Genomic DNA, 23956 nt, shown 5'->3' with positions numbered 1-23956 from the left:
AATTACCAGACCAGTGCTCTTTGTAACTGCAAAGGTTGGATTCATTCTTTTTCACATTAATGCCTCAGCTTCCAGATTCCCAGCATCTGTATTTGCCTGTACTCTCAAAGAAGTTTGTTCTGCTTCTGACAGACCATCGTGTGATGGTCAGAAGAGCTCAGAAGAGCTGACTTGGTACAAAGCACGTGGTGTAGCAGAGCAGGTCCAGGGCAGTGTGGTCTCTGCCCCTGTGCACAACAGAAAAAGCCAGGGCAGCCTCTTCCCTGGAGCCAGTATTGCTCTTACCCCCTTGGCTTTCCACCCTACTAACATTGTGCCAGTATTTTTTTGCAACAATTTTCAGTTTTCTCAGTTCTACCCTTACATTAGTGGGATTCTGTGGGTAGCTACCACTACCCCAAGATGCTACTGTCTGCATTCAAAAAACATTATAAAGCCAAAGCCTTCAAACTACCTTCTGTAGCTGAAGTTGGTGGCTTAAACACTGCACAGAAGTGATTCAGTAGGTGGCACTCACTGCAGGCCAGACATACTTGAAATTGTCAGCAATCATGCTTTATGACATTATCTTGATGGATAAAAGGTGGTATCATAACATCGGGTTAGTATGACACTTGGGATGAAAAGAATCTTATAGAAATAAGTACATTATTTTATAAGTTATTCCTCCCACGCACCGTGAAAAATTCTGAAAAGGAAAAGCAAACATGCATTGAAGGCAGACAGTATCAAAGATTTCTACCTGCTGTTGGGTTAGCCATTGATTTTTCTGACGGAGAATGTCATTTCATAGTTACTGATTACCAGGCAACCACAAAGGAGCTTAAAGATCCACTTTAGTGAAGAGGGACAAAACCCCAACCCAGCCTTAATCAGTCTCCTATTTATTTTAAGAATGAACAACAGTCCTGTTTGGAAATAGGTCACAGGCGGAGGGAAATGCAAACAGCAACCATTAATGCGCATTTCACCTAAACCACATCATGTTATTTTTAAAGAAAAATATTTCTTCACACTCCTGGTGCAATAATATGTTGTGTACAGATCAGGAAGATGTATTTGTTTGGGGATTTGGGGTTTTTTTTAAGATGGGAGCTTTAAGTTCAGAACAGATATTTTTGTGTTACATTGCCAGGCAGCATGAACGAGCAATTTGAACCAGGATTATTTTCAGATTTCGCTGTCACCAAATCCAGCACAACAAATGAACTTTAGACCTGAGAAAATGCAGCCGAGAGTGCAGATTAGTTTCACTAGAAGCTATTCAGAAGCATTTGATTGCTTAATGATCTTTAAGCTCAAGAGTCAAACATTGCTTCATACAGAAGCAAAGGTCTTTTTATATACCCACACAAGAGCATTTTATTTATTTTAAACAAGCAAAGCACTCACCAAATCTGCACTCATGGTTCCTCAGATTTCTCTACCACCGCACAAATGCATTCTTTACAAGCCAGCTCTTGCTACAGTCAAGTGTTTTTTTCTGGCAGAGTTTTGCACTATGGGAAAGTAGGACTTCATTATACAGAAGGACTAAAAAAATAAGACTCACATCCCAACATTAGATTGTCAAATAATTTACACAGAAAAAAGCTATTTAGCTTTAAATAGGGATATGTGAGGGCTAAGGGGACATATTCCTACTTCAGCCTGCTCAGTCAAAGGGTTTTTGGTCTATTTTCCTTTAAAGAGCTGCTGTAGCAGCAGGAAAAACCCTGCTTAAAGCACTAAAATCTGCATTCCCTTTGTGCTTCACCATAACCTGTTGGACAGCATTTGATAAATATCACATTTAGCTCCAAAAAACAAAGGGTGGGCTCGGAGTTGAAAAAGGATTAGGAAACTCAATGCAGCAAGTTTCAAATGCCAAGAGCTATGCCTGCTACAGAGCAGACACCTTCAAGAGGTTCACCGCTGAGGTCATTTGGTATCCCCCAGGCAAGGCCTGAGCAAAGGGACCCTCCAGAATCCCCACAGCACCTCGCTTCCATACATCTGGGAAGCAGAAAGATGGCATTCCTCCAAATGGCTTTTATGCAGAGGATACCCAAGATTTTTCATCTTCCCCTACTTATAGGAATACTTAAATGATATTCAGGATCCCATCAGCTTTCAACAATTAACTTACAGCAAAATAAAATTCTCATTCTTTTTCTTGCCCAGTTTCATCCATATCCTGCACTGCTACAGGAAGAAGCAAATGGGAACAGGCCACCTCTGAGCTGGCTATTGCCAAGAGAAAGGCCCATTGAACAGCACGGCCAAGATGCCCAACAAAGGCACCACACTTCTCTCTTACAAGTTTTTGCAGTTCACAGATTAATAAAATGATCATGGTGGGCCAACCACTAAGTACACAAAGAATTAAAGCTTTTAAAAAATAACTGGTCTAAATTTTAGAGTTATCTGAAATGCACATTAATTTGATCTAGCACTACCATGCCCAAGTAACAGCCACCTTCTGCCTCTTTCCCTTCTATTTTCTTTTCAAGCAGGCATTTGACAGAAACTTTGGGCTTGTAACAATAAAGCCATTTCAATTTTAATTCCTGTGTTAGTCAGGACGTTAAGTAACTTGCAAAGGATTCTTGGTGTTGGATATTTCTTTCCCTGGGATCATCTCAAACATCCTAACAATCAACTTTGAAGGTTAGTTCATTAGACTTCAGAGCAAATGACTATGGGGAAGAGCCTAAGAGTACTTTGGCACAGGAAAATCTGCAACCATGAAGAAATTAAGCACCATGAGAACAGCAAAGCTGTTTTCAACCTGTAGATGAAATCATGAATAATGTATCTGTTAGAACTGCTAGTAAATAACTTGTGGAAATACAGTCAAGACACACATTTAGGTCACTGCACCGAGAAAACATTTTTGAGGAAAACTGTTGAAGCCACTACAGATTAGGTAGAATATAAAGCTCTCAAAATCTGCACTTTCAAGACCAACAGTTTTAAGACATATTAAACTTGAGTCTTAGAAAAATATTTTGCATTGTTAAGCAAAAGAATCAAGTTCTAGGAATCAGCAGAATAATTACTTTTTGCCCTTTAACAGTAGCTGGAATAACTATTTTTGGTTACAACCTCTAAATAGGTAAATATACTTCCTTCTTGAGTAATTATACACTTTATCTCCTATGGCTTTTACTCTTTAGGAAATGAAGTTAAGAGTCAAACATTCTGATTTAAGATCTATCATGAGTTTTAACATCCATCAAGATGTCAAATGGCTGGCTGCATTTATTTACAATATATTTTCCAGGTAAGACTATTTTCTAACCACCTGCTCACATTATATTTAGGATATAATCATGATGATTCCAGACATAAAATGGAAAAGGTCCATTTTGAAAGTACATTAAAAAAGTTGTCACCAGCCACTGGACTACAATTATTTTCTAAAGATTTAGTTCTAGGAAAACAAGTTTGGTTTTAGTATTTAAAAACCTGTGCTGTAAATTCTGACAAAACAGAAATCAAGTTATGTCTCATAAACAGGAAGATTTACCTACATTTCAGCTTCTTTTCTGCCACAAGGGAGAAGACTGTCAATTAACAAATACATAGATTTTTAACTATAAACACCATTTGATCAATTTTCTTTTCAATTAAGAGTCTCAGCAAATCAATTTAATACCAAACAGGAAAAAGTACAAACATTTCAGCTTATTTATTATTTCCAATGGTCTGTGGTGGACTACCAGAAGGAAAACTACCAGAACCTGCAGTATGTGCATGTCTCCCAGGGAAGGACAACAAGAAAAACACACTTCAGTAACATCAGTTGTGCTTCAGGAACTGCTGAACACGGATTTTAGCTGGAAGTAAATCCAATTAACTCTTGCATAGCTCTACACAACCCCCCTCAGCAGGGCAGCTTTGAGCAGCTGCTGCCCTGCAGCTGCAACACAACCCCACAGCCAATTTCAGAAGACAAAGAAAATGGATCCTTCCATAAGTTTCCTATGTATTTGAGGATGAAAATTAGACAAAAATCATACATTAAGAAATCTTTACACATGTATTATCTTCCATTGATTCTAGGGCTTACAGACTCTGATCCAGCTTTCCTGAAAGGAAAACCAGCAGACCAGGGCCACCTGAACAAAATCAGCTTCCAGACTCCAGGCAGAGGGGCCCAGGACTCAGCTGGGGAAGGACCCTGATCCTACAAAAAATGTTACTCGAGTAACTCTTTCCACAGAGCTGTGAAGGGGAAGACAGGGTGTCAAGAATGGTGAAAAACTGCAGTAGTTAGATTAAACATTTATTTTTTTTCATATATTCACAAAATCTTCACAAAAGTATTGAAACTCAAAAAGGAATTAGACTTGAGTCAAATACAGAGATGAAATGTACAAGACAAATGAGCAGGCAAACTAAAAGGTCTTGAAAGTATTTTACTTCAGATTGAAAAACGAACAGTTCAACTGTTCCGTTTAAATAAAGTTTTGCAAGATATACAGTATTTTATGAATACAATGCTGGTCATTTGAGGCAATGTAAAATACCTCAATTTTTCCTTCATGCTTTTTTTTTTTTTTCCTTTTTTTTCTTTTTTTTTTTTTTTCTTTTAGAAAGATACTGTTTACCAAAAAGAAACTTGAGCAGTCCAGGAAAAGCTTTTTTCCATTAAATTTATGAAAACCATAAATTGAGGCAAACCTAAGATTCCCAATGGAATCAAGATTATCTTCCCGCTACCACCACCTTAAAATTATCACATGCTTATTGGAACACTAATATCTGCACCCTAGGAGTACATTTGCTTTCAACAATGAGGGTGATTCTTTTATCTCTTCAGTGTGGTAAATGCGATACAGATCTTTGCAAGTATTAAGTTTTGGAACAGTTTTGCTAATAGCAGCTAACAATACTGGATTAATATAATTTATAAATAATTGTTCCCTAAGCGGTGAACATAAGTCTACACATTCACAATAATCTAAAACAAAATAAATAGTGACTATGCATAATGTGGTACAACTTTCACTAGTTTCTATGAAGAAAAGCTGAACATCTTGATAAAATTATTTGATCAAATTAAAATATGACTCTAAAAATTTTAAAAATTGTCAAATTAACATCACTTAAGCTTAAGTGTTGGAGTAAATGTTATGACTTGCTGTATTTTTGGAATATATATATATATTTTTCCTTTTTGAAGTAAAACACTTTAACACATTGAAAATGTTTATTAATTTAAGTGATGACATTGGTTCTGGTCTCATTTTTCTTTAAAAATCATTGCACTCATTAGTGCCCATAAAGGTCAGGTTGGTCTGTAGTATTCTGTAAATGTATATAAAAAGAGTTTCTCAAAGCTAACAGTACTTTTTATAAAAGCATCATCTCAGAACTGCTGCATTTAATACAGCCAGGTATGCCAAGTACAGACTCTCCTCTTTAGAGAAATATGTGAAAGTAAATGCCACTTAACTCTCTACTACTGAAGTGTCCCAACTCCTGTTCCAAACCATGCCTGTGAGTGCAATTTTCCATTTCATTCGCATTCATGGCATCAAAGGTACTGCAACCTAGACTTGTGATGTGACTGAACCACGCACATGTGGAGTTTCAATGAAATGAGAACTAGGTCAATGAAGAAATATCACGACATATGAAAGGTTTGGGTCTTTAAGGCAATATAAAGTATATTTCATTATTTGAACTTGTTTTGTTTTTAATAATTAAGTGTATATATAAAAATGCCTAAGAGGGGAGTGAGAAAAAAATACTTTAATTGTAAAATTTACTTAAAGCTTCAACAGTTATCATCTCCTACAGGAGTTAGCAAAAATATAAAAGACAAAAAAACCCAGACCTGGAAGGGGGAGGAAAGGCACAAACAAGGAGGCATGGGATTAAAGCAGCCCAGGAATGCAAACGTCTGTAACAAACTGAGTTTTGTTGTTTTGTTTTCTTAAACAAAAACAAAAAAAAAGAGAAAACAATCACCACCATCAATCAAACAAACAAAAAAAAAACCCAAAAACAAACCCCAAGTGGCCTTTTGTTGTTTCTTTAAAAAAAAGAAGGAAGGGTCGAAGAGAGACCACTAAGGGGAGGAAGAGAAGGATGCAGCTATAAAACCCCATTGCCTGAAATGATGGCACTCTAGAAAACAAGGTGAAGGTTACTTCTCAGAGATGACAAGCTCAGTGTCTACACAAAGTACATGTACACTTTATACAAATGAAAATCTTCATTTGCAATCATAAACCTTTCTTTCAGAGGAACAGCTTTTGCAGATCAAAAGTTCTATGAGATCTTCCAAATGCCAAGAAAAGAAATTCTGAGCAATATAACTAGTAATGTCTCTTTATATGGATGTTAAGATGACAATTCATATTATTTTCCAAACTAATCCTGAGAAAATTTTATGTTTACAATTTAAACAGTAATGTTATGTAAAAAGTATTAACAAATCCACTATTACAAATGTCAGTTTTCCTATATGGTCATCTATATATACACAATAAAATGGTAAGTATATGCAAAAATAATTAAAAAATCATGCACAAATTACTTTCACCTTTAAAGGCTGGGTTTCCCTCAAAATACAATTTTTTGCCTTTTTTTCCTATTTTTTGTGTTTTATTTGTTTGTTACCACCCCCTAGACACACTGAGTACTATCTCTACAGGTCAGCATGAGCTGATGGGAAATACATTTATTTTACATTCAAGCTTTTATATCCTAAATGACCCTGTTGTAGCATATGACTTATCAAATGAGCAGCCTTTTTCCTCATTTTAAAAAAATTAATTTTTTCCTTTTTTTTTCATTTTTTTCTTTTTTTTTTCTTTTTTTCTTTTTTTTTTTTTTTTTTTTTTTTTGCAGTGATCAATCTTCATGTTCCGTTCCGTGGCGAGCTGGGAAAAAAAATGCAGTTGCTAATCTATGTTTGAACAGTCTGAAGCTCCCGAAGAGATCCAAGGAGTCACTATCAAACTATCCTGTAGCATGAGATCATTGCACACAGAAGAACAGTCATAAAGTAGGCAACTATCTACAAAGGTCTGACAGGGCTGCATCCCTCTTGTGTTTCCTCTTTTTGCCGTGGAAAAACTGATGGTGTGATTTGCTGCCTTGGTGCTGTTTGTTTGTGACTGAGGTACCATGGCTTGAGTTTGTTGGACCTTGGAAGCCTTTGTTAGAAGAGCGAAACAACCGTGCAGATCCATGCTGTGGAGGAAAGAGAACATGGTAAATCCCTGCCAGAGGGAATAAAGCATGGCAATCACACATCCCTGCCCCTGCAGAACGAGCACAGTGACTCCTGAGAACACACTTGAAAAACTTGCTATGGCAGAAGAAACCTGGCCATTGCTGAGACAGCAGTGCCAATCTCCCACTTGGATGGTTGCAAAAAAATGTTCATCTGTAGCCCCAAACAGGTCCAGAGAAAGGAGCAGAGCACTTGGAATTTTGGAAAATATAAAGGTATTTTACAGAAATGTCCATAATCCAAGACAACACAGGAAGATTACTCAAATCTGATCCAGGACTGATTTTATGCCACATCTTTTCAGAGATGGGGTATGTCAGATCACGGACATGCACATTCCAGCCTGGAATTAGTTCTGCCCAATAACACAAACACACGCTCATAGCATACCAAGGCCAGATGTGTGAGTTGTCTTGTTAGAAGACAGATCATCAGCAAATAAGAGGCATGTCTTCAGAATAATTTTCAAGGAAAGTATTCCGGAAGGTTCTGAACTATGTTTCAAACATAAAAGATCTAATTTCTGAAAAAGTGTAAGAATTTAAACTGCATATATCCAGGGTATATTGTATATAGAGGCATAGAATATTTCCAGAACACTGAGTTGCCATAGAAGCACTCCTCAGTGTGGGAAATCTCCTAAATGCATAAGCTCTGATAGATGTCATCATAAGGATGTTTGGCCATAGGGGAAAATGAGGGGGAACTTCATGTATCACAAAGAATCTTCACCTCCCTTAGTGGAAGACAGATCAACAAGTATCAACAGCTGAAACAGCAGCCAGTCAAGAGTTTTAAACACACATTTTTGCTCACTGCTTTCACAGAGTGTAGGCAGACCTCATTTCTCAAATTTTGCAATCAAAACTGGATTGATGTGCTTTTTGCAAAGGAGGAAATGGGTGCAACACAGCTGTATACCTCTGGCAAATTTGGTGTACAAGTCAAACCAACTTCATCTGTTTTAAAGCTGGGAAAGCCACAGCTGCAAATTCATCTGTGCAAGCTTAACAGAGAACCAGGTGGCTTTAGATACAATCAGTGCTGGAAGCTTTATAATGGGGCAAAAGGGAGGTGAAAAATGCAGTGTTCCCTTTCCAGAACAAGTGACCCTTCCATGGGGGGATATGTGTAATATTCAAATAATCTACACAGTTGTTGTTTTCAAACATTTCACAAACCTGAGATTTGTTCGTGTTGCTGGATGTATTGGCTGTTTGGCTATTTTGTGTTTTCCCACTTGACTGGGAGGATTCCAGTGACACTTCTTGTGACCCCACTCTGTTTGTGGTAGACTGACGACAACTCAACTGTTTAGAGGTTTTGCAAGGTGTTCCATCAGAATCCTTCAGGAAAATGTAAAGGATTAGTGAGCTTTTCTTAAGAGTGAGTATTTCTAAAAGTGAATTTTCCTTTAAAAATAAAGTTAACAGTGGACAAAACTGAAAACTTGTTTATTTTACTAGGTATTAAAATTCTTTCAATTCAGAATTCTTATCGAGTAAAACAGATTTAAAGATGTATTGATGTGTGATTCTAGTTTTGATATTTGCCTTTTATTTTTTAAATAAAATTTCCAAACAGATCTTTTTCAAAGCTTTTGCCCTGTCTGTTTTTTAAAGCATGTGGCTTAGGACTACCAGTCTGTTTTACTTTTGAAATACAGTTTTCGCAGAGAAAAGAGGGCTGTGGAACTTTGTGTCTGTATATTCACTTTCTACATGTATTGTGTCAAAAACACACTGCAACTTGTATGTGTAGAAATTGCATAAGAGTTAACATCTTATGCAAGTTAGGATTCTGGAAGAATTAATTGACTAGGATTGTGACCTCCCAAAATGTATTTTGTGACAATATAAATCAGAGAGAAAAAAAACCCAAAGAAATTTTAAAAAGCAAAGGGAGAAAACCTCCAGTACTTACTACATCACTAGAGCTGGACAATGTGGATGATGATGATGATAAAGGACCTGATGAAGAATTTGAAGAATGTTTACTAAGTGTTTCTGAAGTTTTATTTCTAGGTTTTCCCAGTGCTTCATTCTCTTCAGCAAGATTATTGTTGCATTTGTCCAGCTGCTGAGTATCTACTATCAAGGTTACTCCATTACCTAGTAAAAACAAAACAGGAGCATCACCACACATTTAATTGCAAAAATAAGTTGCCTATCTTTTTAATATAGCCCCTAAGATACAAATACATGTTACATCCACAGTAACACATATACATTAACATTAATGCACTGAGCATGGTTTCAGATGGAAATTAGGGACAGAAGATGTGGAAGAAAGCAGTAACAAAGTTCAGATGTGCTGCTGTAGATTGTTTAATGCTATGCCTCAACAGCACTCAAACACATAGATTTAAATTCTGTTCCTATATGCCCAATACTCAGCAACTCAAATTTTTCTTCTGCTAGAGCTGCTAGGATCTGAAGAACTCCAAATAAGCCTCATTGCTTTGTAGGATTTCTTACACTGAAAACTCAAGATACAGAACTCTCATATCTCACTATGCTCTGCCTTAAAAAAAAAAAAAAAAAAAAAAAGAAGAATTGGAACTTAAATCTGAACTAAATCAACAAGACAATCACTGTTACTGTCACCATTACTTCCTTAATACAGGGTTATTTTTCTTTTTTTGACTGCCTTCTTATCTGAAATAAGACACTTAGGAGGTAGAGATTTACATAATGTCCATGCACATAGGCAGCTAAAAGGGAGGTGATGGGAGCTCCTGGGACTGAGCACTGGCTGTCTGCCACTCCTGGGGACAGCAGGGCCACCAGGGTCTGCAGGCTGACAGCTCCAATGGCACAAAGCACATCCAGCTGACAAATCACTCACACAAGTTCTAGAAACAAGTAAAAAAAATCCCAGCCTAGCCAAAACAGCGGGTCCTTGAAAGACCTTCTCTGATTAATCGCCAACAAGAAAACACTTCTGACAAGAAACATTCTAAAATTAACTGGAGAGTATGAAAATTAATTCTAGCTTGAAAACTTCCAGACAGCAGATACACCTGCACCAAAAGAGGGTGGCAACTGGCTGCTCAAGTCAGACGATGGGCAGTGGATTAAAGGTGATTCCAAAGGGCATTGTCACCAAGTTCTCAGGCTAGATTTTGTGTGTTTCCATTTGTTAAAAACAAGATTATGATTTGACATTTCAGGACTTTTCTGTTTAAAAGACTTATTCCACTTACACAGTGAATCCTGGCTTAACTATTGCTTCTTACACATACAGGACATTAGACTTCAAAATGAATACTAAAAATGCAGAATTTAAGGATTCAGATTTAAACTAGCATGCCCAGTAATTCTTGTTAAAACCCTGTCCACATTTAAAGGACTAAGGAAGCATGACACTGACAATGTGGTAATTTAAATTGGAAGTTTTTCCAAAGTCTCCTCTTGGAAGGCAGCACTTTTTACAGACCTCTCTACTAACCAAATCTATTGTAGCACAATAAAGATGGGGACATTTTACTCTTGTACAAATCTAACTTTTCTGGATGAAAAGACAGGAATACTGAAAAAAAAAGAAACTGCTATTAAGATTACTTATTGACTTATGTGAGGCAAAAGCAACAACAAAATCTATACAAGCAAAATGTGCAGGAAGTTTCCCTCCTCAGCTCTGCTGAGTCAAAACTCACCATTACATGAAGATTCTGTTCTGCTTTGCATTCCCCACTGCTTGGATATCCAGTCTCTGTATGTGGCCACTTCTTGTGTTACTCTAATTATTCTCCCTAATATACTGCAAACCAGGAAAAAAAACCCAAAACCATCAGCACAATTAATTTTTAGACACAGAAAAATACAGGCAATGAATGTCTGAGATTTAGACTTGGAGACTTTACCTTTCTGTTTCGTTGTTAGGATAATATTTAGCTATTGGGGAAACTGCATGGCTCAGAACAACATAGGCATAATCAAAAGCCTGCTTCACTTGCATGGCACCATAGGAACTCCTCCCAACATCATTACCTTAAAATAAGAATATAAATAAATGAGTAAGATTGAAACTGCTGTTATCACCTCTCAGGCTGGAGACAATAATCTGTTTTAAAAATCGCCCTTAAGTCCCAACTAACTGCAGCCACAGGATTAGCATAAAGTATAAATACCTATGTTTTATGTTATATATTTATATATTTATCTATTATATATATATATTTTAAAATATATTTCTTTACCATAAACAGCTTGAAAGATCTACAGGGATTTAGATGTAAAGAAGTCCAAATCAGCAATTCTCTGGGTACAATATTACAATATATGAAGAGAAAAAAAATCCTGCAGTGAATCTATTAAACATTTCATAGTACTGTTATTCCATTTTGGTCTCTGAGGATACCTGGCTGTAATGGATCCTCGATGTACAGCATTGATGGTCTGTAGCCATCCAACATGCTCTTCTGCACTTCATCCTTGGCAACGTAAGAGCCACCATCCTTTATTCGGATTCCAGTCTTCAGATAATTGAAGTGACGTCCATATAATTCAAAAAACTCTATTAAAAGAACACCATAGTTGGCATTGGGCATACAGGCATCTTCCCTGGGATGCAGCTATTAAGAAGAGAGAAAAAAAAATCATTCATTTAAGATTTCAAGTTCTTCTCTTTTTCACAGAAAACATGTCTAAATACAGTAATAAAAAATAATAAAATAGATATGTCTAAATAAAGTATTTTCCCTTGATAAAGTAGTTTTGCATCTTTAAAATAAGATGCTATGACAGCTTTTATAAAATAATTACCTCTTCAAAACAAGGCTGTCAAGCATTAATCTTTTTGCATTTGAACTTTCAGTCCAGTAAGTGAACTTCCAGCACTAATGGTAGGGTTCTTGTGAAAAAGCAGGTATTTGCACCTCACAAACCTGGTCTGCAATACAAATACAGACTTCTCATGTGCACAGCTATATACAGGATCCCCTCTACTGTTAAGTAAGCAGCCTGAGAGGGAGCCTGAGTGAACAAAACCAGCTCAGAGTTGTAACAGATATGAAAATTAACTTCTTTTAATAATTATTTTTATAATGAGCAAATGGAAGTGCTGTTACTCAACATAAGAAAAAAATGGATTAGGAGAGATTTTAGTTTTAAACTATATGCATGTTGCCCTTATTTCTTTTGTGCTCAGCAGGGAACTGCAAAGGCACTGAGCAAACACCGAGCTCCAGTTCCTGGCTCAGGTTTTAGAGTAATTACAGTCTGGAAAAGTAGACATACACTTGCAAACTCAGTTATACGTAACATTTAGTTCAGGAAAAAGAACAGGGCTGACACAGCCAGAAATCAGCTACTTTATATTTGGCCAGTATCTCCCTCTCGCAGGCACAACAACATAGATTTAGCTTATGCATTTTGTTCTATTAGATTTAAGAGAAAGTTGTAAAACATGTTTGTTTGATATCAGCTTAGAAACCCAGAGAACCAAGATCACATTGCATTTGTGAAAGCACAAACAGGACCTGGAGACCAAGTGTTATAAAGGACAGCTGCAGCTAACACCAACTTTATGGAACTTATTCCAAGCAAGTTATACAATATTCAAGTTGTTTTACTATGAATGACACGTCATATCACGTGTATCAAAATCATATGTATCAGTGCCTGGCATTGGTACACCAAAAGATGTTCCAAACACCTTTCATACCAAAAGTATCAGCATCAGAGAAGGAACAGAAGATAGATGGGACATACCTAATTTTAAATGAAAAGGGGGTGCAACCCCAAAAATATGATAGCTTAAATGATTAAATTTGAGGGTTGATCAAATTCCTTCTTAAGGTGATGTCCTTAGGCACCAATGGCATTGGTTGATTCCGTTGAGCTTACCTGAAGGAAACTGACAGCCATTAAAAAGAGACTATAAGAACCAATTCCACCTGTAAATACTTCATTAAGGTCCCTCTGCAACAGGAACTGTTTCAATACTAAAACTAGAAATGGTAACACAGGATATTTCTGAAAGAGAAAAACAAAGCTGTTACAATACTGTGATGCATGCATACAGTAGAGAGCATACTGAAATGATCTGTTTTATTATATTTTGTCTTTAAGCTAACTATAAATCTAATCTATCATTTTTAGTTAACAGTGGAGAAGAGCCAATGCCCTGCCTGTGATCAACACAGGTATTTTACCTGTTTAACTCTGGTGGCAGATATTAACAACAGAAAAAAGCTATTACATCATAAAATCAGAAGTATTTGGGTTGAATATATACATATAAATATAACTTTTCTCACACAAGTAAAAGTATAGCAAAGGAACAACTGAGCAACTGTGGAGATACCAACATCTGTAACAAAACCTTCTTGCTACAATTGAGAGGTAGCTCAAAGCGCACTGATACTTCTGTCCTGCAAGTACTTCGGATGCCCAGTGTTAAAGAAAGTCCTTCAAAATTACTACACCCAGGTAACATTTTCAGACAAGCAAAATACCTTTGGGTAACTGGTCATTTAAAGGGCTTATCTGCATGAATTCCCCTAAAAGGTGTGGTGAACAGACCATTGGGACAGCAGTGGAGGCTGGGCTACACCTGCACTCTGTACACCCCTCACAGGGGAGGGGCAAAAGAGGCTCAGTAAGATCACTGCTTTTATCAACACAGAGCCAAGAAGTTCCTTAGTGTCACAGATGAAATGTGGATCATGATGTCTGTGACTGCAAAGAGATTAAGGGGAAAGAATTCTGCCAAGAACTTCTCTGCACGAGCCTTATGGTGAGTATTGGGAGCCCTATTTAACTGAAGATCCCTAACTGTCTAACTGCAGATTTTGAACTATTAAGAACTTCCAGTCACAAACTGAAGTGTTGAATATCAGTATATGCCAAAATGTAAAGATGAGATTTTTCTCGGAAAACTGCATACCCTTGATAAAGCCTCCAACTGCCTCAGATTTCCTAAATAACCTGGATGAAGAGAAAGAGGCATTTCCAAGCATAATGCCAAATATGATATCTCAATTAGGTACTGAAGTTATGTGGGACAAAATAAGACCCAAGAGAATGCCCTGCAAGTGTTACATAGAGTGCCTCAAGAACACCAACGAACTCATTGGCAAGAACATGCCAAGCTTTCTCCAAGTCAAACAAAGGACCCTCCACAGCAGCACAGCCAACTGTGCCACCTCCTCCTCAGCTGCCCGTGCTCAAGGCCAGCTGTGGTGTGCCACCTCCTCCTCAGCTGCCCGTGCTCAAGGCCAGCTGTGGTGTGCCACCTCCTCCTCAGCTGCCCGTGCTCAAGGCCAGCTGTGGTGTGCCACCTCCTCCTCAGCTGCCCGTGCTCAAGGCCAGCTGTGGTGTGGCACAGCTGCACAGCCTTGGCTCAGCCTGCTGGGAAAACAGCCCTGGGGGAGAGCACCTTGTGGGAAGCCTTGCTGGGAGTGCCTCCACTCTGCTCGAGAGCGGCTTCCCTGCACTGTCAGCCTGATCCACGCTGCCCTGCACTGGTGCTGGTCCTGATCCTAATCCTGTCCCTACCCACAGCCTGGACATCCTCACTGGCCACTTCTCTGCCAGGCACAGGCCACTCTGGGAGCCGACCCCAGCTACTGGCACCAGACCTGCTCTGCTCTTCGGGCTGGGGGTACCAGGGGTACGGGGCTGCGGTCTTGTCCCTGCTGCCATGCACAGCTCCTGCCCCATCCCCAGGGGCACAGACCCCTCTCACCCCCTGACCCAAGGCCAAAGGGGCACAAGTAACCCAGGCAACTTGATTTTCTATGCTTTCACGCACAAAAATGCCCTCAGGCTTTCATGAGAAGACTATCGCCCATCTTGAAATTCAGAAGTGTGTAGCTCAATGAACTGCAGTTAAAAGAGCAGAACACTTAGAACAGGGATTGGTGCATTTCTCATATTCATTATACCATTAAAACTACTCCACATTTTATTATTGTATTTTAGTATCTTCATGCCTTTTAAGGCAATATAGCTACAACTTAAGAACATTCCTCAGCATTATCAGACAACAAAAACCAACAGAGAAGAAGTGTATCACTAGTAAGGATGCAGTCAAAGTAAAACAGAAAATAAAATTAAGTTATCAAATACTCAGCGTGTAGTTCCATGAGAGTGTTGCCTAACCTTGATAAAATCTTTGATGAGCTGGGCTGCTTTAACCCCATTCTGTACATTAAAGCTTATATCAACTTTTACTTCAGTGAAGGAATCTGTCAGTTTAATAATAGGTACCTGCAAAAGAAAGATACAATAAGTCAATACAGATTTCCAAGACACACTTGGTTTAATTTATAACTTATATGCAGCAGCAAACCTGAAGTTTTTTCTGAATTTATAGAGAGGAGGTAGGCAGTGAAATGAGGACTCCTCTTTATGAACTCACTCGCCTTGCCAATCTGCTTACATAAACTTTGCTTTTCTAACTCACCAATGCTATTTTCAGTTTACTGTCCTGCTGAACAGAACTTAACGCTTCACCTTCCAGGTGATTTATTTTGGATTGGTTTGGGTGAGCTGCTGTTGCAGCAGCTCAGCTCTGGTGGAGACCACAGACACCAGAGGGAGACAAACACTGGAGAAACACAGAGAAATGGTCCTGGAGACATCAGAAATGACACAACTCATGTCACTAGGATCATCACTTCTTCGCCAAAATGAACTTCAGCCAAGAAGCACAAGATATGGAGAGTACTCTGATGTGTCTCCACCTGAGTGATTGCCAAATTACCTCTCTCAAATAATAACAGCTATGACTTAGATACCCCAATACTCTTACAACTCTTACAGGTAGGAAATTATAATGGAATTAATCTATTTTTTTGCAAAACATATCACTATCTATTTAGACAAGGCTGTACTTAGTACTTCTTTGCAAAAACTGATTATACCTGCTTACTTGCAAAAAGAAAAAAGAAATTATTTACTTATGTAAAAACTCAGTCCAGAAATGCACTGGTTTAAAAACATCAATGTACAACACTGACTAGTCCAATCTCTCTTAAAAGCAACGTGTTGTGCATATGAAATATCAGACAATTTCCACAGTAGAAAAAATGCTTTTGTTATTGCACTATCAATTATATTGTCAGTAATAAAAATCAAATTAAAAAGTTCTTTATGTTCTATTTTAAATTTGATATACAAAATAGTTTCTGCTTATAAAAATTCATTCTTTTAACCAACATCTTTCTTTGATTAGAAATTTAGCTTTAAACAAGGGAATACCCTCTTCCCCCAAACTTACAGTTGCTTTATCTAAAACCTTCACTGAATTTTCATCTGCTACATTGTGCTTTCTAAGAGCTTCTTCCAGGGTCCAAAGAGGTAATGTCTCCCATTTTCCAAACACAACTAAATCAATATCACTGAAATGGAAAAAAAAAGTTATTCAAAGTAAAAGACCAATACACTTAAAATACAAACAACTAACATCTATACGTAACTTGAATAAAGCTGACAGAACATAGCTGAACCAAATAATTAATTCTGATTTTTCCAAGGAAATGGTTGGAGATGAACTCTTACACTTGGGGAAATACAGACCATTTCAGTTTACCTAGAGGAGGGGACAGATAAACATAAATCAATTAGGCTGTAAAACCTAAAATTAGTCTCCTCAGGCCACACTGTGAGCAGAGAGGGATCAGCTTCTCTGGAGTGATTCGGAGCAAGGAATTAACTTATTGTGAATCACCACCTTTGGGCTGCATTCATCAGGAACGTTGATTTAACAGCCTGACACCAAAAGAAGTCCTGTTTCCCATCCTCTACCCCCAGATGCATGACCCTGTCTCTTCCTTTGCTCCAGGTCTGGTGTTTGCCTAATCCACAGCAAATCGGTTCAACCTATTAATGGGTCTGGCAGAAACCTCCTTCACTCCCCCTTCAAAGGACCCACAGAACATTCTGGGGTAATTTCCTGCCTCTTTCCATCTCTAACTTGGTTTTCTGGATGATCAGAGCACCAGAGGGCACAAGGTAAGCTGCTGGCCTGTAGTACCAAGGACAGGGAGCAAGGAAAGGGAGAAGAAAACATGGCAACTTGGGCTTCAGGAAGCAACAAGCTATTAAATAAGATCAAGCCACTAATTAACTTCACTCATTAACTCAGCTCCTTGAAGGGGTGTTTCCATCTTCCTACACTTCCTCCCTATGCACACACAAAATCATTTAATTACACAGGAAGCTGACACCCTAATCCAATCCCTGAACTCAAATTCAAAAGGTGGCTGGTGTCACATCTGAAGCCAGTGAGGGCTACTGTGAGATCCTGAGCTTGTCCCTCTTTGCTCCCCAAGTCCTTTGACTCCCCTGCTTGGCCAGGAACACTAAGGAGGTGAGCATGTAAGCCAATAGTTATGCTGGCAGGGTGCTGCAGTGATATGGAAAATTCTGTAACAGAAAACACAAAACAATTTAGAAATACTTCCCCCTGCAACAGATTCTACAGAACTGCTGACTGACAAACAGCACTGCTTTAACAATCCCAAAGAAACTACATCTGCATTAGATGAGCTCTCTCCTGCCAAGCAGAAGTTCAGCCACAGACCCCTGGGCTGACAAGGACCAGCAGCACCCAGCCACTTTCAGAAATGTGTTCAAAACTGGCTTGAAGAGCAGGAAATGATGCTGGACATGTCTCTTCTGAACTAAATTAGTGTTAAACGCACTGCTGACAGTTAAAAACAGAAGACATTTTCCTGATGCACACCAAGAGAGAAAAAGCAGCTCTGTTGCCACCTTGAGCATAGATACTGTCTGCAAATGGGCAGAGAGATCCAGCAGCAAAGCCACTGTGTGCCCAAACCTTCTGCTGCCCAAACAGCAGCTTAAGTTAATGGATACAGAGCAAATCCCAACAAAGACACTGCATTAAAAACACACTTCAGGCCTTTCTGAATCCCAGAGCCTGAAATCTAAACAAACTATTACTGAGAGGCAGGGAAAACCTAGCGCAAAGGGAAGCTTTGACAGAAGGCAACAGTGAATTAATGACCAACACACAAATGATGACCATTTTGATAGTGTGGCAAGCACTGCGACAGGAAGGTTTTCTGTGGGTTTATCTACTGTATTTGAAGTATCTGCATTTTTTCTCCCCCAAAACCTCACCTGAAACAAATACTCAAGAAAGGCAATATATGACAACAGAAAAGCATTTTTGTTATATCTGTTTCAAAACAATCAAGCAAATAAAGTATCCATCAACTGGCCAGGAATATTGCTCTAGCATTACCAGCATCAAATCAAATTTAATTAACCTGATTTAAAATAAATTTTAAAAAGGCCAGGAATGAGGCCACATGTGAAAACAACGCATATTTGTACATCTCACTTCTGGCTTTACAAACAAAAACTGAGAAATTAGACTTCCTTACAACTCCTGAAACTAAAGCAGGTACTAAAGCATCTGTCAGGTTCTTTCTTTTACAAATAGAGATAAAACAATGAAGAGGATATCCCTCATCTGCAGTCAGTACCAGATGTCCTCCTGTTCACCAAGTATGGAACTCAGTTCAAAAGTTATCCTCAGATTTATGCTATTTAAATGTGCTTATCCCCTAGAGCCATTTAATTCGTTCACTCCATTTCTATTTAGTTGTCATAAATACTCACAATTTCTACACAGAAGATACAGTGTCACTGATTAAAGACTCTTTATGAGATCTAGCAATAAATTTGGAAAAGGTAGATGTTGACTTTGTACAGATTTCACAAAAGAAGACTGAAAGAAAAACAATTCTGTATGTAACATTTTCTCTTCAGTGCTAATATTAACAACATTAATGTTAAAGGTTTCAATTTAGTCATCTATGGACATAAAACTTAGTTTTTCTTTTAGGGCCAACATCTTCTTTTTGTATTAATGAAGCCAAATCCCAACATAAGCCTTTTCTGACCACATGGTAATTCAGAACCTTCTACTGATATATGCAAGATCTATATAGACACGTGTTACAGTCAATAGTCTTATTTATTGCATTTCTGTACACTTTCCAGAGAACTAATAGCTTAACACTTCTTTAGCATAACAAGTATTGACACAAGTAACACAGATCCTGGGAGAGCAGATAAGTAACCCCAGGGTTACAGGTCCAACAAGTTACTTTTCTTTTGTGTAGCATTTACACTGAAAAATTACTAACCTTGTAGGTAAATATAAACCAGTTTTAAAACTTCCAAATATCTGCACCTGAAACACAAGAAAAGGATATATAAGAAAACATATAGGACTAATTAAGAAATTTTTCAGGCTTCAGAAGACAAAATTTATTAAGTTGCTTATAAAGGCTGGCTATTGCTACCCTCCATTGGTAGACTTTGGTATTGCTAACAGGCACTGAACACTTCTGTTAATGTACTACAATGTACTTCAATGTACTGCAAACAGCTGATCCTGACTGTTTTTACTCATAAAACACTAATAACTTTGACTTTTATAATAAACATTGCTTTGCAATGTAAAAATTGTTCCCATGACCAAATTTGTCAAAAACCAAGAACCCAAGATTTTGAACTGCTTAACAATGACAGAACATTAAAGAAAAACAGTATCAGTTTAGTTTGCTTTTTATTTTCACATCTCAAAGTATACCTCTCAGTATTTAAACATTTTCGAAGTTTAACATATTTCCATTGCTTTGCATACTTTAAAAAAATCAATTCTATCATGCCCCATTTTTTTCTGCATTACAAAGCAAGTAGCACAGCTCTATTTCTGCTTAAACAACAAATGAAAGTTGCATAAAGTTTCACATCCCACAGAATTACTTTATTATGCTGGATTTTTACTAGCACTGGAGGTGTTAATCACCAGGTTTCCCCTGTAAGCTGTCCAAAACCACACTCCAATTACTTAGCCAAGCCTTGCAGGGAGGTCGGACTCATGTGCTGAGTCTCAAAGGGAGGTTGGGGAGACTTCAAAGTAAAAAATATCTACACATTTGGGCTAATTTTCAGCCATTCTTCTGATGTGTTTCCTGGAGCCACCTTATACAGACTTGAGTATTCTGCTTTAATGAGTCTCACACACCAGCTTGACTGCCACCTATTTGTATGTCCAGTGACCCACTTTTTATGTTTTTCCCCTTCAGGATAAGAAAAAGGGGGAGACAGGAAAAGATGATGTTTTGCAAGTGCCTTAATACTTTAGTAGACTAAGCAGCAGTTTGAGTGCTTCGTCCTGATTATTTTTTATCACTTCACTCCTCTTGGCCCCTCACCCCACACCCAATAAAAAGCACATGCACAATTTAATACTGAAAGTTCACAGCTTGTCAACTGGCAAAGACTGTGAGAGGTGCCACAGCATGAGCATCAATATTGTACAAAAGCAGAAAGGCATCACAAAGCTAAGAATGTAATAATAATAATTATCACTATGTTTATCCAGGGTAGTAATAAAAGTATCCTCTATGAAACTGGGTTCAGTCAAACCAGGATTCATTTGGGCATCAAAACCAGCAGAAAAGTGCTTTTGCACAATGAAACAGCCACTGATGGGTTCGGAAAAAACTAAATGTGCTTTCACATTATCAAACAAAATAATGTGTTCAGCTGAACAGCAAAGAGAGCCTTTACTGAATAAACAACCCTGAAAGTATTCATAAACTTACTGATACAACATATATGACCTTTACCAAAAGGAATGAGACAACATCTGTTCTTGTACAATAATTTGGAGTATGAGAAACACTGAACTATTAAAAAAGAAACCCACACCCACACTTCAACCACTCTCTCACAAAAACTAGAAAGACAAAAGAGGAAGAGTGGAGAAATCAGAACACAGATTTTAAAGGATTTTGATTTATTATCAATTTGGAATTTAAATTGTTTAAGCTCTGTAGCCATGCATGTATTGAAAACATCCCAAAACAGAACACTATTATGGCTTGAGACATGAGCATTACTTTCTGTGGTGTGCCAATGCTGTTGATCATGTTTTTATTGCTTGTGGACAGAGATCTGTATTTGCACTCATAAGATAACTTCAGTCTTCATAGTAGTGTAATGACTCCTACTACTCCATGTTATTGTTACTGTTTATCCCACATTTCTGTGAACTTCTTCATATTAAATTCCAGAGTTCCTGAAGGAGCTTTAATTACAGTATGTGTCCAAATACATGCTCAGTAAGCACAACAGAACTTAGAAACCCACAAATGCATGGTAAATTTCTGGTACCCAAATCCCTCTGTCAAAACAACAAAAAATCCATCCACAGCCAATTTAATTTCCTTTTCTTCTACATCTTTCAGTAGAACTTTCTGAAGTTTATCGAACTAAATAGAGTTCTTCTTTCTACCTTCATTCCCAATCATAGTATTTTCATAACTGAAGTGTGTGAAGTATACAACATTCCCTCTTTTCAGATCTATGTGGTCACATGGACATGAAGCTGAGAGTATCATGACAAATGTATCCTAAATTAGACTGCGTAAGTACTTATTTGTTTAGTAGCCAAATTTTCCTAGTGAACTGGTCAAATATCTTTGTCTTAAAAAGTTTTCATTTAAATGTTTTGGGTTGTTTGGTTTCAGCATAATTAAAGTGTTTCTTATGGTCAGAGCCCTGCTGATGCCAAGAACAGTTCTCACTTACTAGGAATGTTTCCTTCTAAGCACATTCCCTTGAGTAAGAGAGCAAATGACACAATTGCTAACTTCTATAAATAAAGTAACAGTTCAGGATACCTAGATTTACCCCCCTCCCTCCATCTGCTTTTTCAGCCTTTTCCTAAATGGAACAGGGTAGGGGAAAAAAAAGGATGTGCTCAGGCACATTCCACATGTACATTCTCTGTACTTTTAAATTAATGAAGCCTTGTTTTTCTTTTTTTAGTATCTATTTCTTGTGTATTTATATGTTTTTATGTCTTACCTATGTGTTTAGTGAGAAATTACAAGCTAAATGCGTATGTTTAACTTCCAAGTTTATTTAAGCTTGTTTGGCTGTATCAACGACTCAAAATGAATAGCTTAAACATTAACTCAACACTTTACACTACAGCTACAGCTGAGGACATTGGACCAGATAACACTCCACCTTCTCAGAGCATGTACTCACAAGCTGAATCTTAGAAGTAGCTAAACCAACAAAGATTGTCAAAAGGTTAGTGATTAACTCAAAGGACTGAAAAATTACAAGAGGCTGTCCAAGTCGAACACAGTTGAGTTCAGCAGTTCAGTTCCCAAGCTGATCTGGCAAAATAAGTTTAAGAAAAGTAACACCACAGTAATGCTGGTGTCACCATTCAGTTCCCTTCTAGCCTCCAGAAAACGGAAGGACATACAAAAGGAGAATTCTTCCTCAACGTAACAACTGCAGACAAAATGCAGTCGGGCTTTGAAGAACAGTTACTGACTTGAGAAAAAGGAACTGGCACGCTCTCACTCTCCAACATTTTCAAGCACAGTGGAGAAAGACAGTCCTGGCAGATTTAACTGCCATTAATTGAAAAGTGAACTTTGGTTTTTCAACTACACAGTGTGTGCTTCCTCTCAGTCACGTTATAGCTAAGCCCAGTGGTCAGCTGTCGCTTGTGGTAGGACTTGTAATTTGCTTCCCCTCCTTAAATACCTGGGGGCTACAGAAAACATTCAGCAGCTTAAAGAAAGACTCTGTTCCCAAGGATGCAAAGTTATATACACACACACACATATAGATGCTATATATGTATGTAAAAAGTTATTTTTAATATAAAAGACTTTTACAGATCAAGCCTGTCCCACAGAGTACCTCTGGAAGCTGTATGATCCTGTGCCCCATTCATAGTACTAGTGGTAACAAAGAGAGATCCCCTGGTAATAAATCCATTCACCCCATTAGACTAGTTAAGTTTGCAGCACACAAACTTGCCTAGGAAATTGCAACATCTCTAGGCTGAAGTCATCAGTGGTTTTGGTGAAATCCTCTCCTTCGAGGCACTGGCAGGGTACGGCACCCACACTGTTCCCTACCCTGCTGCCTGTCAGACCACTACTCCTGCTCTTGATTAGGGTCCACCTGACTGTTTCACTGGGTTAGAGGAGAGCTGTGCAACACCTGTGGCACATGCTGCTCTCTTACACAGATCCCATGGAAAAGTTACTGTGTTTGCTCAAAGAGAAAACTGCCAGGCAAGTGGAGTAATAGCTCAAACACCTCCCTCCAGCAGTGCAAAGGCAGCAATCACCGAGTGGAGAGCGCTCCTTCCATACGATGCTATCTGATACATCATCCATAACAATAACCACTTGGAGAAGGTGAGTATATTTTACACACAAACCCACACATCACATACACAGAACTTATACAGAATTCATATTCTGTCGCTAAAAAGACATTCCAACAAACAGGTTAAGAAGATTTGAAATGAACAGTGGATTTAAGTCACTCATGTCAAAACACTGTCTTTTACTGGGGCAGGATCAAAGAGAGTTCCTTATACTAGAGATTCTGCTGTCTGAATCTGGTTTGCTGTTCTGGCTAACAAGCCGTTATTTTCAGCTACTGTTATCTACAAATAGATGACTACAGCTAGAAATTTGCATTCTGGAAATGAACACAGTATTAGTAGAAGAATATAATTAAACTAGATTTAATTATGCCAGAAACCCAACTGTGTCCCCATAAAACCATATTGACATATAAATGCAACTCCTCTGTCTTCTTTTTAATCTAACCTTTATCAAAAAAAACCCCCACAGTTCTGCATAGGAGAAACTCTTGTTTTGACTGAGTATGTACTAGCAAA

At 38.0% G+C, this 23956-nt stretch overlaps 1 protein-coding gene across 2 annotated transcripts in view; it reads right to left on the bottom strand.

Annotated features, from left to right (window-relative positions):
- Window positions 1–4257: 4257 nt before the first annotated feature.
- TENT4B (terminal nucleotidyltransferase 4B) overlaps window positions 4258–23956 on the bottom strand; it is a 41520-nt gene continuing 21821 nt past the window's right edge. Inside the window, exons 3-12 of one of the 2 annotated variants that reach the window (XM_068202667.1) lie at window positions 19365–19411; window positions 16463–16583; window positions 15343–15450; window positions 13084–13212; window positions 11597–11810; window positions 11100–11226; window positions 10893–10996; window positions 9158–9345; window positions 8416–8580; window positions 4258–7191 (exon numbers count right to left, since the gene is read on the bottom strand). In XM_068202667.1, coding sequence (XP_068058768.1) covers window positions 7012–7191; window positions 8416–8580; window positions 9158–9345; window positions 10893–10996; window positions 11100–11226; window positions 11597–11810; window positions 13084–13212; window positions 15343–15450; window positions 16463–16583; window positions 19365–19411 — 1383 coding nt within the window. In that variant the 3' untranslated portion in view covers window positions 4258–7011. The remainder of the gene's footprint in view (window positions 7192–8415; window positions 8581–9157; window positions 9346–10892; window positions 10997–11099; window positions 11227–11596; window positions 11811–13083; window positions 13213–15342; window positions 15451–16462; window positions 16584–19364; window positions 19412–23956) is intronic. The other variant, XM_068202668.1, reaches the window with a different exon arrangement.

The sequence above is a fragment of the Anomalospiza imberbis genome, chromosome 12 (assembly GCF_031753505.1).
Source record: "Anomalospiza imberbis isolate Cuckoo-Finch-1a 21T00152 chromosome 12, ASM3175350v1, whole genome shotgun sequence".
Lineage (NCBI taxonomy): Eukaryota > Metazoa > Chordata > Aves > Passeriformes > Viduidae > Anomalospiza > Anomalospiza imberbis.
This window is presented reverse-complemented; position numbering and strand designations above follow the sequence as displayed.